The following is a 14461-nucleotide window of genomic DNA, read 5'->3' on the forward strand; positions in this document are numbered from 1 at the left end:
CTGGACAGGTTTTTTTGCTGGGCAAATGCCAATCCAGATCTTCAATCCAGGACTCCAGGAGGAGCCAAGGTCACCTCAGTCTCAGGGACCTTCAGCCCTGTCTCACAAAGCAGCTGACAGGACCAGGGAAGAAGAAGGAGTGAGCCAAGGCCAGCAGCTGGAAGGAAGGCCGGAAGGCTGGTCCAAGGGCGGCTGCAAGCTGCCTGGGGATGACCATGCATCGCAGGTGGGAGAGGAGCCAGCCCGTCCGGTCCAGCCTGGCCCCACGTGAGCCCGGGCTGAAGTCAGTCAGTCCCTTGACCACAGAGACAGCAACGTCCCGGTGCCCCAGAGCAGTCAGCCCGGACACCCACAGTGCCAGAACCTGAAGGTGAGGGGGGAGGTTTCCGAGAGGCCAGCCCGGGGCTAGACCACCAGCCAGGGCAACAGATTTGGCGATGGCATCTGCAGGACACCCCATGCCAGCTGCTGTTCGGCTCGCCTCTGGGAACCTGCACGACACCAATGGTGTAGGCCAGCCAGGTCCTCTGAGACTCCCCGCGCCCCCCCCCCCGCCCCTGCTCCCACACAGACTGGTGAGAAGGGAGGGCCACCTGTGCTCACCCAGACCCTGTGGCCCTTACCTGCACACCAAGGGACATTCCTGGGCAGACAGCTTGGGCTCTATCTGGACCCAGAGGGGCTCCTGCAGCAAAGAGGTGGCCCCAAAACCAAAGTCAGGATTAGGCTGCTCACTCCACCCCTCAGCTGAGGCAAGCGGGCCACGTGTGATATCCCACTCTGCAGACACGAGGTGCCTTCCTTGAACCCCAGCTCAGGTCCACCTCCAAACCCTGGGAGGTTCCCTGAAGCCTATCTCCCTTTCCCAAAGGACAGCAAAGCCCCTGGGGTCCCTGCACGAGGGGGCTCAGGGCAGGTAGGTTGAGAGGCTGCCTGAGAAGGCGCGACAAGGCAGAGGTCTCGACCCCGGCAGCCCGCCCAGGAGAGCACCAGGAAGCGGGGTGCTGGGCCCTGGAGTCCCATCCCCACCTAATAGGCCCACGTGGTGTTGTCCTCAAACAGGCACGAGGAGCTGAAGCTACGGGGTCGGGCCCGGGGAGCGGGGGCCCTGCCTTCCTTCCTCAACACACAGGGCTGCCCAGGCCCCGCTCCTGGGGCCCGGCCTACACCACACAGAGGCTGGCATCAGACGCCTGCAGGGTTGGAGAAGTCCCAAGTCGGCTGGCTGTGGATGGCACAACGTAGGTCCTAGGAGCAGGGCCAAGCCATCTTGGCCCCAGTAGACACTGCGACACGGCCCACAGGTCCGCCAACGATGCAGCGTACGAGCTCCACTGCTCCTCGCCCAGCTGTGACCGCCCCGGCTCAGGCACACTATCCTTGACCTCCCTGGGGCAGAAATGAACATGGGGCTTTGGGCATGAAAACCAGCACAAGCCCCCAGCTCACTGCTCAGCCACCCCCAGGAGAGTCCAGAGTCACCTGCTGGCAGGGAGATGGGAGAGGTCTCAGGACCCGACAACCCACACCTTAGAGGCACAAGCCTGCAGCCAGAGAGGCTCCCCACAACTCCAGACCCTCGCTGGCTGTCTGACCCTTTAAGGCCCAGCCTGGCCACCGAGAAGGACCAGCCAGTGCCTCTTCCTGGGCTCCTGCAGGAGCTGCAGGCTCTCACCTCCACAGAGAGACCTAGGCCTCCTCTTCTAATGCCTCCCTCAAGGCCACCGAGCCATCACCACCTCCCTGACTCCACCCAAACTCTTCTGTTCTACCTGGCCGGGCCACCCCTGCCCTTGGTGCAGGGACTCTCAGCGGTAGGTAGGAGTCCTTTCTCGGGGATGCAATGCCTACTTGAGGCTCCCGGATGGCGCACTGTGACCTCCAGCACCATCCAGACTACCACTAAACCCTCTCCGTGTCCCCGGTCACCAACCTCCAAGGGCAAGCACTGCAGAGGCCCACAGAAAACGAAGGCAGAGGGAATATTCTGTCTTGACAAGGGTACGTTTCCAAATGGAGAGCAGTGCCACATGCCAGCAGGTGGCCCCCGACACCGGAAGGGAAGGGAGGGGCTCAGGACACTGGCAAAGCCTGAAAGATGCCTGTGGTATAGTGCTCCAGGCCTGGGGCTGGCTGCCCAATGCAGTCTCCAGGAGCCCTGCCCCACCCCCCTCCACCAAACCTGGGCCAAAGGCCTCCCGAGGTCCCCGAAGGACGTAGCGTCCCAGCCCTCAGCCCCCAGGGCCTCAGTAAGTTGGCACAGGGGTGTAAGAAGGGTGAAGCCAGAACTCCTGGAAGGCCAGGGGCAGGCGGCCTCCAGATTTATTTCCTTATGTTTCTTCTGAACACATTCTGTTCATCTTCAAAACGGCAAAAGATGCTCAAATTTTAAAGCTCAACAGCTGATAACACACTTGGTAACAAAAATCAGCAATATTTAGAAACAAACTTGATTAAATTCATGTGTATGAATAAATCATGCTTTTAGATTTAACATAAAACGTGTTAAAATTTATATGCATGCCAAACTATAGCATTCCGCTCATTTTTTAAAAAGTAGCGGGAGTTGGCTGCCCGGCTGGATTGTTCCCACCCTTGCCAAGGTGGGGTCGCTGGCCCACTCCTTCCCCACCTAGGGTGCCGGTGCAGCCCTGGGCATGCACTGATGGTGGGCCCAGGATGTGTGGGGCTCCGACATGCTGCCACGGCCACCCTGTCTCCAGTGCTGACCCTCTGGGCCCCTTGACGGCTGCAGGGCAGAGCCAGGGCTGCCCTCTGTTCCACTCACTCCTCCGTGTGTGGCCATGGCAGACGTGACAATGACGGTAGAGAATTCAATGCTCTAAATGCACCCCCACCACGCCAGGGCAAATCTAAATCCAAAGGGAGGCCCCTGCACCGGACTGACTGCCTGCCTGCCAACACATCCCCCCTAGGAATGTGTTGGTGCCTTAGCAGAAGGGACACAGGAGGGGGCTGCTCCTTCCGGGCTCCCTTTTGTCCGTGACTCTGAGACACCCCCCAGCCCGGGGTGAAGGTGTTGGGGCACAGCTGACAACCTCCGGATGGGGCCAGATTGGCTGGACAGGGAAAGGCACCACCATCCACAGGCTGGGAAAACCACAGAGCGCAGAGAACAATGACGTGCAGACAGCGTCTGCAGCACCAACCGTCTGGTCACCAAGCTGCAACCTGGACTCCCCTGTCCTTGTCCTAGCGGTTAGTCTGTCTCCAAATCACAGTGGTTCCTTTCTCCAGAAAGATCCGATTTCGATCTGTTCCCTTCTCTTTCTTGATGCACCTACCTGTTCGGACAACGTCTGGGGCGGGGTGCACCTTCCTTGCTCCCACCAAGGGTCATGCAGTAACAACCGCTTGCCGGACACGGGTGGGGGAACGCTGGCGGCCCCGTGGGGAACAAAACCCGAAAGCGCTAGCCTCTTTGGCGCCGGGTTTTATTCTCCCAGCCTCCTGCCTGGGCCCGGGCCACTGCTTTGCCAGAAGGCTGACTGCCTCCCTGCCTGCGCTGTTCACCGGCCAGGGTGAAGAAGCCTCGGCGCCGGATGTTGCACATCCTCCACGTCGCCCCACCACCGCTGAACTCCACCTTCGTAGCCTGGCCTGCGAGCCGCCACACTGGCCTCCCCTCCCTTCTTGCAACGCCGTAGCGCGGCTCTTCCCTCTGCCGGGCGCCCCCTCCCCCTCGGGTCTCAGCCGCAGTGTCACCTCCTCGGAGGCGCTTCCCCGTCCGCGTCCTGTCTTCTACCCTGATGTTCGCTCCCAGTTCGTGACGGTCGCACTGCCCCCCCGTCTAGTCTCGGAACCCGGCCGAGCTCCGTCCGCGCAGCAGCGGCGTCCGCACGGTCACTCCGCCCACCTTACGTGGTTTTTAACCGCACGAACCCAGCCCCGCACCCACTCAGGCCCCTGAGCCGCCTGAGCCCCGCGGGACCCCCCACGGCCCGCAGCCAGAAGCCGGAGCGCCCGCACCGCCCTCGGTCCAGCCGCCGGCCGCACAGCGTGCGAAGCACGGGGGTCAAGGGTGGCGCGCCCGGGCTACCGCCAGACCCGCCGCCTGCCCAGTGCGCACGCGCGACGGCTGGGGCAAGGCCGCCACTGCGTTAACCCCCTCCGCGCCGCCCCGGGGGCTGCCGCAACGGCGCGGCCCTGCCGACCGCGGTCCCACAATCGGCCGGCCCCCTGAGGCGTGCCGCCAGCCCCTGGCAGTCCCAGACACCTCCTCAGAAAGGGAGCTAGAGCAAGAGTCGCCGACGCGGCTCGCCAAAAACGGCCGTGGCCCTTTAACATTCCCCTCGCTCGCGCCCATTGGCTAGGGCCCTCTACGTCATCACTGCGCGCCCGACAGCGGCGCCTTCCCGCTCCCTAACCCTGACGCCAGAGCGGCGCCGGCCTTAGCGGCTGAGGAGAGCGGGAGGAGGTTGCGGCGGCGGGAAGATGTAAGTTGGGGGAATCCGACCCCATCCGAGCTCCGGGGACCGCCCGCAAAGCTCGGCGGGGCGCGTGGTGGAGCCGGCCCGCTCCTCGGCCTCTCGGTAGGGACGGCAGCCTGGCGGCGCGGCACCGGGTCTAAGAAGAAAGAGTGTGGCCCGGGGCGGGTGGAGTGGGAGGCGCCGAGGCCGCGGCCCGGAAGTGGTCGGGGCCGCGGCGGGCGGAAGGGCGCCTCAGATCGTCCCCCTCTGCGGCGGGCCCTGCTAGGCCCGCGGGACTCGGAGCAGCCGGGAGCGCGGCTTCCGCCTTCGGGGCTCTCTCGCCGGGTTGGAGACCCAGGCCCGCAACGCCAGGCCCTGCCCTGGAAGCGCTCGCGGCCCGGCGCCTGGACTGGGGAGTTGTGAGTGAACGCGGACGGGGGCGGCGAGGTCGCGCGTGGGGCCCGTGCCAGTGGGTGCGGAGTGGCTTTGGTGGGGTGCCCTGGGAGACCGGCTGAGCCTCCCTTGGAGGCCATTAATTCAGACATGACTCCACGGCCGTTTACCAGGCTCCCGGGTGCCGTTTTCCGCGCGAGTCCTTGGAGATACGGCCCCTGATGTCATGCAGCTCCGTTGGACGGGTTACCCCCCACAAGGGAGGTTACGGGAAGGTTCAAGTCCACGAAGGGAAGTCGTGGCTTTTTCTTTTATTTCGCATGAATTGTGCCTAAAATGTGCTTTTAAACGGGGAAGGTGCTCTGAAGAGTTGAGCCGAAACGCCATCTGCTCGAGGTTTAACTAATTGTTCTCTCTCTCTCTGGCTGTTGGACGCGCACCTTTCCGGAGGATGGGGGAGGTAACCAAGGTCCTGTGCTGTTACCTGAACTTGTGTGAACAGAGAGCCTCAATCTTTGCTTTCTAGCACTCGGCCACGCCCAGCAAAGTGTTCGCTCACCCTGTGGTTCTTAATTCGTATAGAGTTTAAGAATTCCGGTGGTGCTTGTTGTCACCGAGCACACGGGGGGGGGGGGGGGGGGGGGGGTCTGGGGGCCCGGGGGGCTGGGGGGCGCTTGAAAAAAACCCCGGGCAAATTGAAGGGTTTAAAGACTTAGTGGGGGGTGGGGGTGCAGCTATTTCACTAATGAGTTTTTATACTGATTGTATGTTGAAAAGATAGCATTTGGGGTATAGCGTGTCCACTGTATTACTGAAAGTCAATTTCATCTGTTAACTTACCTAATGTGGCTGCTAGAAGATTTAGGATTTTAGCTCACACTCTGTTTCTGTTGGACAGTACTGCACTTGGTGATCCTGACCGGGTGGTTCAGGGACCCCTGGTGAGCATTCAAGAGATTATGTGTGACTTTGGGAGACCAGAGTTCACGTGGGGAAAAAGCCTCCAAACATGGAAAAACTTCCCTTTCTTCTAAGGAAAGCTAACATTGATTGAGCCTTAACTAGGTGCCAAGTTTCTTTCATGAGTAATAAATTTGGTTAATGATCTTGGTGACTGTGGAGGTGTAGGAACTGTAATTATCACGATAATGCTTTTGAGAAATTGAGGCTCAGAACGGTTAAATGACTTACCCAAGGTCACACAGCAAAGCTCTGAATTAAACAGATACACTGACTCTGGACGCTTAACCAGTGAATTACACTTCCCGCTTGTCGGAGGCCCCTGAAGCTTCTCCAGGGTTGCTTGCTCAGTGCCCATAGCACCTTACTGTTTTAAGGCAGAACATCTTAAACGACGTTATCAGCTTGGGAAAGAGCAGCAAAGGTGGCGTTCTGCTTGCTTCTGCTCTAATCTGATCGTCCGAAGCTGGCCTTCACTCTGGAGTCACAGAATTTATTCAGGATCTTGGGCACCCCTACACAACGTGAAACAGGATCCCAGTTGGCTGCTGTGTCCAGGTTACTTGAGGAAGAGGAACTAGGAGTAGTGGAGACCAATACCTGAGACCTTTGCTTGCAACTCAAGCAAATTGTAGAAAACCTCACTGCAAATATTGAAGTTTGTTCTAAGTGATACTCACTAATGGTACTAATGACCATTTTTTGAGCACGTGCTGCAGTCCAGACACTTTGTTAAACCTTTATGAGCAGTGCCATCCAGTTCTAGTGCCCCCCACCCCCCCCACGCATGTGATTTTGGGGAAAAAATGTAAGCATAAAGTTAAAAGAATCGCAGTGACTACCCTCATAACCACCACCTAGATCGTACAAGTCCCATTTCTACCACATTTGCTTTTTATGCGTCAAAATTTTTATTATATTTTGAAGTACATTGTAGCTTCTGGTGTAACACTTCTATCTGCCTATCATTAACTAAAGTTGCATTTGCAATGACTGTTTTTTGGGTTTTTTTCTTAAGTTTATTTATTTTGAGAGAGAGCAGGGGAGGGGTAGAGAGAGAAAGAGAATCCCAAGCAGGTCCTCCGCTGTCAGTGAGGAGTCTGATGCAGGCTCAATCTCAAACTGAGATCATGACCTGAGCCGAAATCAAGAGTTGGAGGCTTAACTGACTGAACCCTCCGCCCCCAGGCGCACCATGCAATGACTGCTTTTTAAATGTTCATAGGGGAACATTTTATTTGTTTGCATTTGGGTATTAAATGTTTTGAAATGGTTTTTGCTTCCAGTCGTAGCCTAGATCCAAAGTATCCTACGAGGAAATTACAGCAGTTAAACAAGAGATCTGACCACACCAGTAACCCTTTCAGGAGAGCCACTCTTGGGGTTTTTTTCTGTTCTGCATGCAAATGTGGTGCTGTGGTATTGGGGGGGGGGGGGGCGGTAGAGGGCTCATCAAACCTATGAGTGCAAAATGGGTATTGTACCTCCTGTAAAATAACAGTGACGGGCGCCACCACCCTTTCCTTAAGGAAAAGACCACAAACTGAGGTGAGGGTCTACCTGTGGGGGTGGGACCCTCCCCAAGGAAATGGAAGAGGTCCCTGTGTGTTCCTGGCTTTGTGGACGCTCGCTGCTCACTGTGTTCCTTGCCATCTTCTCGTGTGCTCGCCTTTTGACTGCAAAGCGAATTTGTTGCCTTGCCAATACGTTCACTCTGTAAATCCTTTTATCTTGTTATTAGGCTGCACTTTGGCGTAAATTGCAATCGATTAGGGATCGTTTCTCAGACTCGAGTTAGAAGTGAGAGTTCAGATAAGTGAGGCCGCCATTGCTGCTTTGAACACCTCAGAAGGGGAGAATGGATTTATCAGGAGTGAAAAAGAAGAGCTTGCTAGGAGTCAAAGAAAATAATAAAAAGTCCAGCACTAGGTAATCCTTCTGTCAGATTTTTCTAGTGCTACTTTGGGGGTGCTCGTTACTAGGGACCCTCAGAAAGGGGAAGATTGGAAATGTCTCACATTCTACAGTGAAGTGTCCTAAGCCACAGATCGTTTTGTTCTGTGATCACCTGGGGTCTCTGTAGCCCTTCGGATCCCCTCCTGGGTAGTGTTGTTTCAGGGTTTGGTCAGAGGGGCTCGTGATCTCACACTCTTCCTCACCATCCAGGGCTCCCTCTCCTACCAAACGCAAAGACCGCTCTGATGAGAAGTCCAAGGATCGTTCTAAAGATAAAGGGGCCACCAAGGAGTCTAGTGAGAAGGACCGGGGCAGGGAGAAAACGCGGAAGAGGCGCAGCGCTTCCAGCGGCAGCAGCAGCACCAGGTGGGGCCGCGGGGCGGGGCCCTGAGAGCCACGCCCCTTTCTGTCCGCTGAGCCTGCCCACTGCTCTGTAGTCCGAATTATTCACACAAGATTGTGAGATTGTCAATGAAGGCCTTAACTGTAGCACAGTGCTTTGGGGTTTGCTCCGGTTCCCTATGGAGGATGGTGTTAAAGAATGAGACATCTGGGGGTAGATTTTTCTCTCAGGTGCTTTTTTCTTTAGTTGTGATTGGATCGCCCGAGCCTAAAGCTTGCATTTCTTCTCTTGAGCGCCAGCCCGAGCCCCTCGGTAGCCACCTTCCAGGATGGATTGGTGTTCTGACCCGCAGGCTCTTTCTGTACCTCCCAGCAGTCAAGGCTTCTGTGTGGCTAGGAAGCGGCTCCTTCCTTTCCCGCCCCTGCGCAGTTTGAATGCTGTTTTCTGTCCCTGCCAGGGGCTTTGGCTGGAGAAGGCTGGGGTAGATATCGTCCCCACCCCCCCCCGGGGTGGGGGGACGACATGGAGGTTGGAAAATAATGAGGACAGCGGTGGCCTCTTGGGAGCATGAGCACGTACAGGCTCGTCTGTGTCCGCTGGGAAGAAAGGCTCCCCTCCGCTGCTGCTTGTGACACTTCTGTCTCCCTGGTCAGGTCCCGGTCCAGCTCGACCTCCAGCTCGGGCTCCAGCACCAGCACTGGCTCGAGCAGCGGCTCGAGCTCTTCTTCCGCATCCAGCCGCTCGGGAAGCTCCAGCACCTCCCGCAGCTCCAGCTCCAGCAGCTCGTCTGGCTCCCCGAGTCCTTCTCGACGCAGGCACGACAACAGGAGGCGCTCCCGCTCCAAGTAAGCTCCCTTCCGGCACCGCTTCCCACGGCGGGGGGTTGGGGGGGGGGTTTGGGGGGGGGGGGGTGCCCCAAAACCTGTCAGTCATCTGGGAACTTAGTTTGCAAACTGGGGGCTATAAAGTGACGGTAGCTGTTATAAAAGTAGCCTGTAGAGGAGTCCGTGTGTCTTACTTAGTCGGATTTCTGAGGCAGAGATAACAGGAATATACACGAACTGGTAGGGGAAGCTGCCTTATAAAAAAACTCAACAGTAGCAGTTAGCAGCCCCACTTCAAAAATTGTTTTGACTTGACAGAAATTGTTTCTGTTGTTGTGTTTTTTCAATCAGATCCAAACCGCCCAAAAGAGATGAAAAGGAAAGGAAAAGGCGGAGTCCTTCCCCTAAACCCACCAAAGTGCACATCGGGAGGCTCACTAGGAACGTGACCAAGGTGAGGGATCTCCCCTCCGTCCAGTGGGCAGAGGGGGCACGTCTCTTCTGCAGATGTTTTAAGTGGAAAACCGGAGAGGCTGGCCTTTGCTGGAGGTAACCGAGAACATAGGCTGTGAGGACACTGGCGGGAGCACGGAGTCCTTTATCCGAGTCGTTCCGTGTGAGAGAGGCGCCCCGGGTGCCTGGCCTGTCGTCGGCACGGGGTGACTTCTCAGCTCCCACACGGGTGATTGGTGGGTGCACATCAGAGTGACCCTTCTTTCCTCTAGGACCACATCATGGAGATATTCTCCACCTACGGGAAAATTAAAATGATTGACATGCCTGTGGAAAGGATGCACCCCCACCTGTCTAAAGGCTACGCGTACGTGGAGTTTGAGAATCCGGACGAGGCTGAGAAGGCTCTGAAGCACATGGACGGAGGTGGGTGACCCTGCCTGCGCCCCTCTGGGCCCCCTCTCTGCTCCCTGCTCGAGGCTGGCCCCGGCCCGGCGGAGGGACCTTCCAAACCGGTTTCCACCAGCTCCCTGCAGCTCTCGCCCGACTCCATCCTTGACCAGTGGGGGTGTGTTCGCCAAAAACAAGTTTATGAGATAGCATTCTTGGGAAAATTTCAGCAAAAATGAATACGTTAACATCTTTAGAGTTTTCCAATCTGTGAGAACTTAAGGAACGAAGGGGTTCATTTTATACGATGTTATGAATGTGAATAATCCAGCATTTGGCTTTTGTATGGCAGTGTTTTCTCTTGTCCTCTCTGAGAGTCCTCTTCTGTTATGCTGACATTTCAGCATTTTTAGGTTTACTTTGCTGAATTCATACATTTTACCCATCTCTCTCAAGCTTGTATCTTAACTGTTTGTGACATTTATAGCTGTTTTGTATTGAGCAGAATGGTTTTGACGGCGGCTGAGCACTTGTGAATAGTTTTGGATGGCCGGTTTCCATCTTGTCTTCACGTCTGTGTCTTTGAGGAGCGTGGAATCGGTCTCCGCCCCAGCTCGCTGCTCTTGTAATCCACGCAGCTGGGGCGGAGAGCCGGCTCCGTCCACAGCACTGTGCATGGGGTATCTGGCCACGCAGGGAAGAGTCTGAACACCCCAGAACCTTGGAGTCCTCGGAAGCCTGTTACCCGCTGGAAAAATAGTGTAATGGTGTGATGGCTAGTTTCCCTGGAGCCCTGATGGAGCTTGGACGCTAGGAACTTTCCCTTAATGCTAAGCTAGCTCTCTTCAGTCTACTGAAATCCCTTTGAGGGGCGCGCGAGTGACTCATTCGGTTGAGCGTCCGGTTCTTCATTTTGGCTCAGGTCGTGACCTCACAGTTTGTGACCTCACAGTTCGTGGGACAGAGCCCTGTGTCGGGCTCTGTGCTGACAGTGAGGAGCCTGCTTGGGTTTCTCTCTCGCTCGCTCGCTCTCGCTCTCTCTTGCTCGCTCTGCCCCCTCTGTCTCTCAAAATAAATCCTAAAACATAACCAGTCGTTCCCTTTGAAGTTTTTTAGGAGTTCGTCATGAACTGTGCCCACCACCTCTTGATCTTAACCACACCTTCATTTTAGAGACTGTCAAACATGCGTCTTTGAGAGCTGGAGCACTTGCTAAGAATTCAGGACACTCGGCCACGTCCAGGGTGTGCATGGTCGTAGCCCACGTTTTTTAAGATTCTGGTAGGATCTGTGTGTGTGTCCACATACTGTACTGCGCCCCATCGAGTGGAGCAACTCCGTGCTGGCTCCAGGAGGAATGTGGAAGAGTTTGGCCTTTCCTGGCAGCTGCCCAGAAGAGAGAGTTGTCTTCATTGCTGTATGATCGGTGTCCTTGACGTTCCTGATTGGGGCTGGCCTTAGCAATGGGCCATGCGGAGGCAGGGGGTGCCTCAGGCTCTGTTTACTTAAGTCTCGTGAGTGCATTCTGAACACAGGTCTAGATGCCTGAGCCACCTCCTTGCCATCTCTGCTGTCGCCTTGAGGGTAGGAGCTGAGAAGATGAGAGAGGGCACACGAGGGCTGTGCTCGGTCCCCTGAGCGGTCCCTGGACTGGGCCAGAGTGCGTGCTCCCCTGAGGTTCCTGGGTCTGCGCCTTGGTCTCCTTTGCTTGCTTTTTCTGAGGCCCTGAAGGCTCCTTGGCCTCCATCCTGAGCCGCCTCCCTTCACTGTTTTCATCGGCTACATTCACATACGTGGCTGCACTCAGAGTCCCCTCCCCAAGGCACTTTTTCCACACTCTGAAGACTGACTTGACAGCTGAACCTTGGTTTGGTTTTGCTCCCCTGCCCCAGTAGTACTTTCTTCTTCCCGAGCCACGATGCAGTCATAGCTCATCTAGAAACACGGGTGCCGATCATCTCTCCCACCCCATCCACCGCCACGTTGTAGTGACCTGGTGGCCCATCTACAGTGGACACTACCCTCGTCGGGACCCAGCACCCAGAGGCCACCTTCTGGTCCCCTGGGAGGAGCCCTCTGAGGAAAGTATCTCCACGGCGGGTATCGGGAGAGGGGGCCAGGCCCCCTGGCTAAGAGGCCACACGTCTTCGAGGGCAGTCCTTCTGGATCTCTTACATTTCACCCCATCTGCTTCCCTCAGAGCCCCCACAGTGCTGCCCCTCCTCTTGCCTGTCCCTCCCAACCTTCTAGAGGAGGCAGCTTAGTGCTAGGCCCACCTTCTGGCTCAGGTCAGGGCACAGCCCTTCCCCATCAGTGAACGGGCTCGGGTGTCCACTTGGATGCACTTCCCTTGGTGGCTGCTGTGCATGAGGGGTCTTGGTGCCTCGAGACCGAGTTCCCTCTTCGCTTCCACGCCGTATGCACGTTTCCTGGCCAGACCACCCACAGTAGTGACTGGGTGTGATATTCTGTGACTTGATCTTTTTTTCAACAGGACAAATCGATGGCCAGGAGATCACCGCCACCGCTGTGCTGGCCCCATGGCCGAGGCCACCGCCCAGGAGATTCAGCCCTCCCAGGAGAATGCTGCCTCCACCTCCCATGTGGCGTCGGTCGCCCCCACGGATGAGAAGAAGGTAGGTCTGTTTGGAGTCTCCCAGAGGACTGCTTGAGGCCTGTGTGGGTTTATTTCATTTACACACACAGCGTGATGGTGCTGACCTTGGAACCCTGCTCAGCCTGTGGGCTGGGATGGGACGGCCCTATGGGGGCACCGCTGCGGGTGGCACCACTGTTCTGGAGTCTGGGTCCTGTCCCCTTCCTAGCTAACAGGACAGGAAGGCTCAGGAGAGGAGTTTGAGTCAGGTGAGGGAGGGGCTGTCCCTGGGCAGAGGCCAGAGCACGGCCCTCCCGTGCTGGTGGTGTCGAGCCACCCCGTGCACGGCCCTCAGGAAGGAAGGGCTCCCAGGCGGTGCCGTCAGGGAGCCATCCTGGCTTAGAGCGTTGACGTGTGCAACGCCACAGAACGTTCCTTCCAGACGCGGAGCGGAGCTGTGTCTGTGGTGCCAGCCTCGGCGTCTGACTTGGTCTTTCCTCTCCCCGCAGGTCGCGCTCCCCGAGACGCAGGTCCCCGGTGCGCCGGCGGTCCCGCTCGCCCGGCCGCCGCCGCCACAGGAGCCGCTCCAGCTCCAACTCCTCCCGATAAGCAGGCCACCGGGGCTCTGCACCCTGGAACTTCTGTCCCGTCCACTTCAGTTCGGTCACTTGTGTAGCGGCAGGAGGATTGGTAGGAGAGAAATTCCTCACTCAGGGCAGGCTTCGAAGGCAGCGATTGAGGCGTTTCCTCTGAAGGCAGAGTTCCAGCTGCAGGAGCGTTAGTGGCTTGGGGTTGTGCCTGTAAAGACGCCCGCCAGGTCTCTGGCTAGAAAGCTCCCACGTTCGCAGTTTCTCAGAGTCCATTCAGTGGCAAAGCCAGCAGGGACAACGCAGGGCTCCAGGTGGCAGTGTGGCCCCAGCCCGGGGGTGGGGGCCGGGCCAGTGGCCTGGTCGTGCCCGAGCTTGCCGGTCTGCGGGGTCCCTCAGGAAGGGGCCTGCTTTCCGTGCGGCTGCTGATCCTGCTGGCCTGGCCCTGCTCCCCCTGCTCCGGTCCTCCTCCGATATCTACAGTCAGACACCCTGTGTTCATCACCGGAAATGGTTGTTTTTACACGTACTCATGCACACACACCACATCCCGCGGCTCCCTTTCTCTCTGCACTTGGTGAACAAGTTGAGAGCCAGCTCCACGGGGCCATCAAGGACCCCCCCCCCTTGTACCTGTCATTCACTGTGGTCTCGCAGGTTACCGTGGCAACGTGTACATTGCTTTTTTGGCTTTTATTGTACAGTCAGTACTATAAATTTGTTGTTTTGAGTTTTGTAACTTGTAGCATTTTAGGCGCTGTTGTGTTTGTACTTTGTTGTGTAGAGTGAAGGGATTGTGTTGAATAAACGGGATTAGACTGCAGACTGAGTACTGGCTTCGCTGCCCCCTTCCTGTCTGTGACCCCAGAAACAGCTTCACTTCTGAAGCTAAAAACTTCAGGCACTGAAAACACACGACCGCATCTTGGTTCATTTCCGCAGGCACACTTCCAGAGTCTGAGCAGAACAGCCGGTCAGCACGCCAGGGCGTTGGGCAGATCCTGCGGGTTGACCTGCACGGAGAGAGAGATGCTCTTATCACCTTTATATTCCCAGGAGCTTGGCATTTCGCCTGACCAGAAACCGATCTCCTTGGCTGCTGCTATGTTAGCCACGAAATAATGAAAAAACGGTTTTCCACCTCAAAAGGCGGTTGTGTTACAACGAAGACTTAGAAACTGTAAAAAATTGAGGTTTCAGTCACCCAGCCCTGAACTTGGCCCTTCCTGTATCCGTATTCAAATGGGATGTCAGCGAGACCACGTCCTGCCGGGCAGCACGGTGGCTTTCTACCCGGCGGGGGACACCAGTGTTGAGCGGGGACCCTTTCGGGTGTTTCCGAATGCAGGACAGAGCAAGTAAAATCAGGTGCTCCCTTTGCTGTCAAGGAGGCAGTGGCACCGCGGTCCTGTCAACAGTGTGAGGGCACCTGTTTCTGCCCACCGGCACCCCCCCCCCCCCCCCCCCCCCCCCCCCCCCCCGCGGCCCCCCTTTTCCTGTCCGCTCTCCCGCTCCAGGGGCGTCGGCCG

The 14461-nt window shown here is 57.1% G+C and overlaps 1 protein-coding gene and 1 long non-coding RNA gene across 5 annotated transcripts in view; one reads left to right on the forward strand and one right to left on the reverse strand.

The window, feature by feature from the left end:
* The first annotated feature begins 4350 nt into the window (after nt 1–4350).
* Nucleotides 4351–13762, forward strand: LOC125918177 (RNA-binding protein with serine-rich domain 1). 4 transcript variants are annotated; one of them, XM_049624213.1, is made up of 8 exons: nt 4351–4457; nt 7525–7712; nt 7950–8105; nt 8736–8927; nt 9258–9360; nt 9632–9785; nt 12244–12385; nt 12855–13762. In XM_049624213.1, exons 2-8 carry the CDS (start codon nt 7642–7644, stop codon nt 12952–12954), a joined length of 918 nt encoding a protein of 305 aa, XP_049480170.1. In that variant the 5' UTR covers nt 4351–4457; nt 7525–7641; the 3' UTR covers nt 12955–13762. The 4 variants fall into 4 exon arrangements, with proteins under 4 accessions (XP_049480170.1, XP_049480173.1, XP_049480172.1 ...); XM_049624215.1 differs by lacking the exon at nt 4351–4457 and adding an exon at nt 4477–4553; XM_049624214.1 differs by lacking the exon at nt 4351–4457 and adding an exon at nt 4631–4849.
* LOC125918179 (uncharacterized) overlaps nt 13607–14461 on the reverse strand; it is a 1305-nt gene continuing 450 nt past the window's right edge. Inside the window, exon 2 of the long non-coding RNA XR_007456390.1 lies at nt 13607–13945. This is a non-coding gene — a long non-coding RNA (uncharacterized LOC125918179). The remainder of the gene's footprint in view (nt 13946–14461) is intronic.

This window comes from Panthera uncia, unplaced genomic scaffold (assembly GCF_023721935.1).
Source record: "Panthera uncia isolate 11264 unplaced genomic scaffold, Puncia_PCG_1.0 HiC_scaffold_515, whole genome shotgun sequence".
Classification (NCBI taxonomy): domain Eukaryota; kingdom Metazoa; phylum Chordata; class Mammalia; order Carnivora; family Felidae; genus Panthera; species Panthera uncia.

Bases quoted from the DNA above. Each gene is read 5' to 3' on its own strand.
- LOC125918177 (XM_049624213.1), top strand. From the start codon at position 7,642: ATGGATTTATCAGGAGTGAAAAAGAAGAGCTTGCTAGGAGTCAAAGAA. The intron at 8,928-9,257 runs GTAAGCTCCCTT...TTTTTCAATCAG, and splicing joins AGGAGGCGCTCCCGCTCCAA to ATCCAAACCGCCCAAAAGAG. The intron at 9,361-9,631 runs GTGAGGGATCTC...TCTTTCCTCTAG, and splicing joins TCACTAGGAACGTGACCAAG to GACCACATCATGGAGATATT.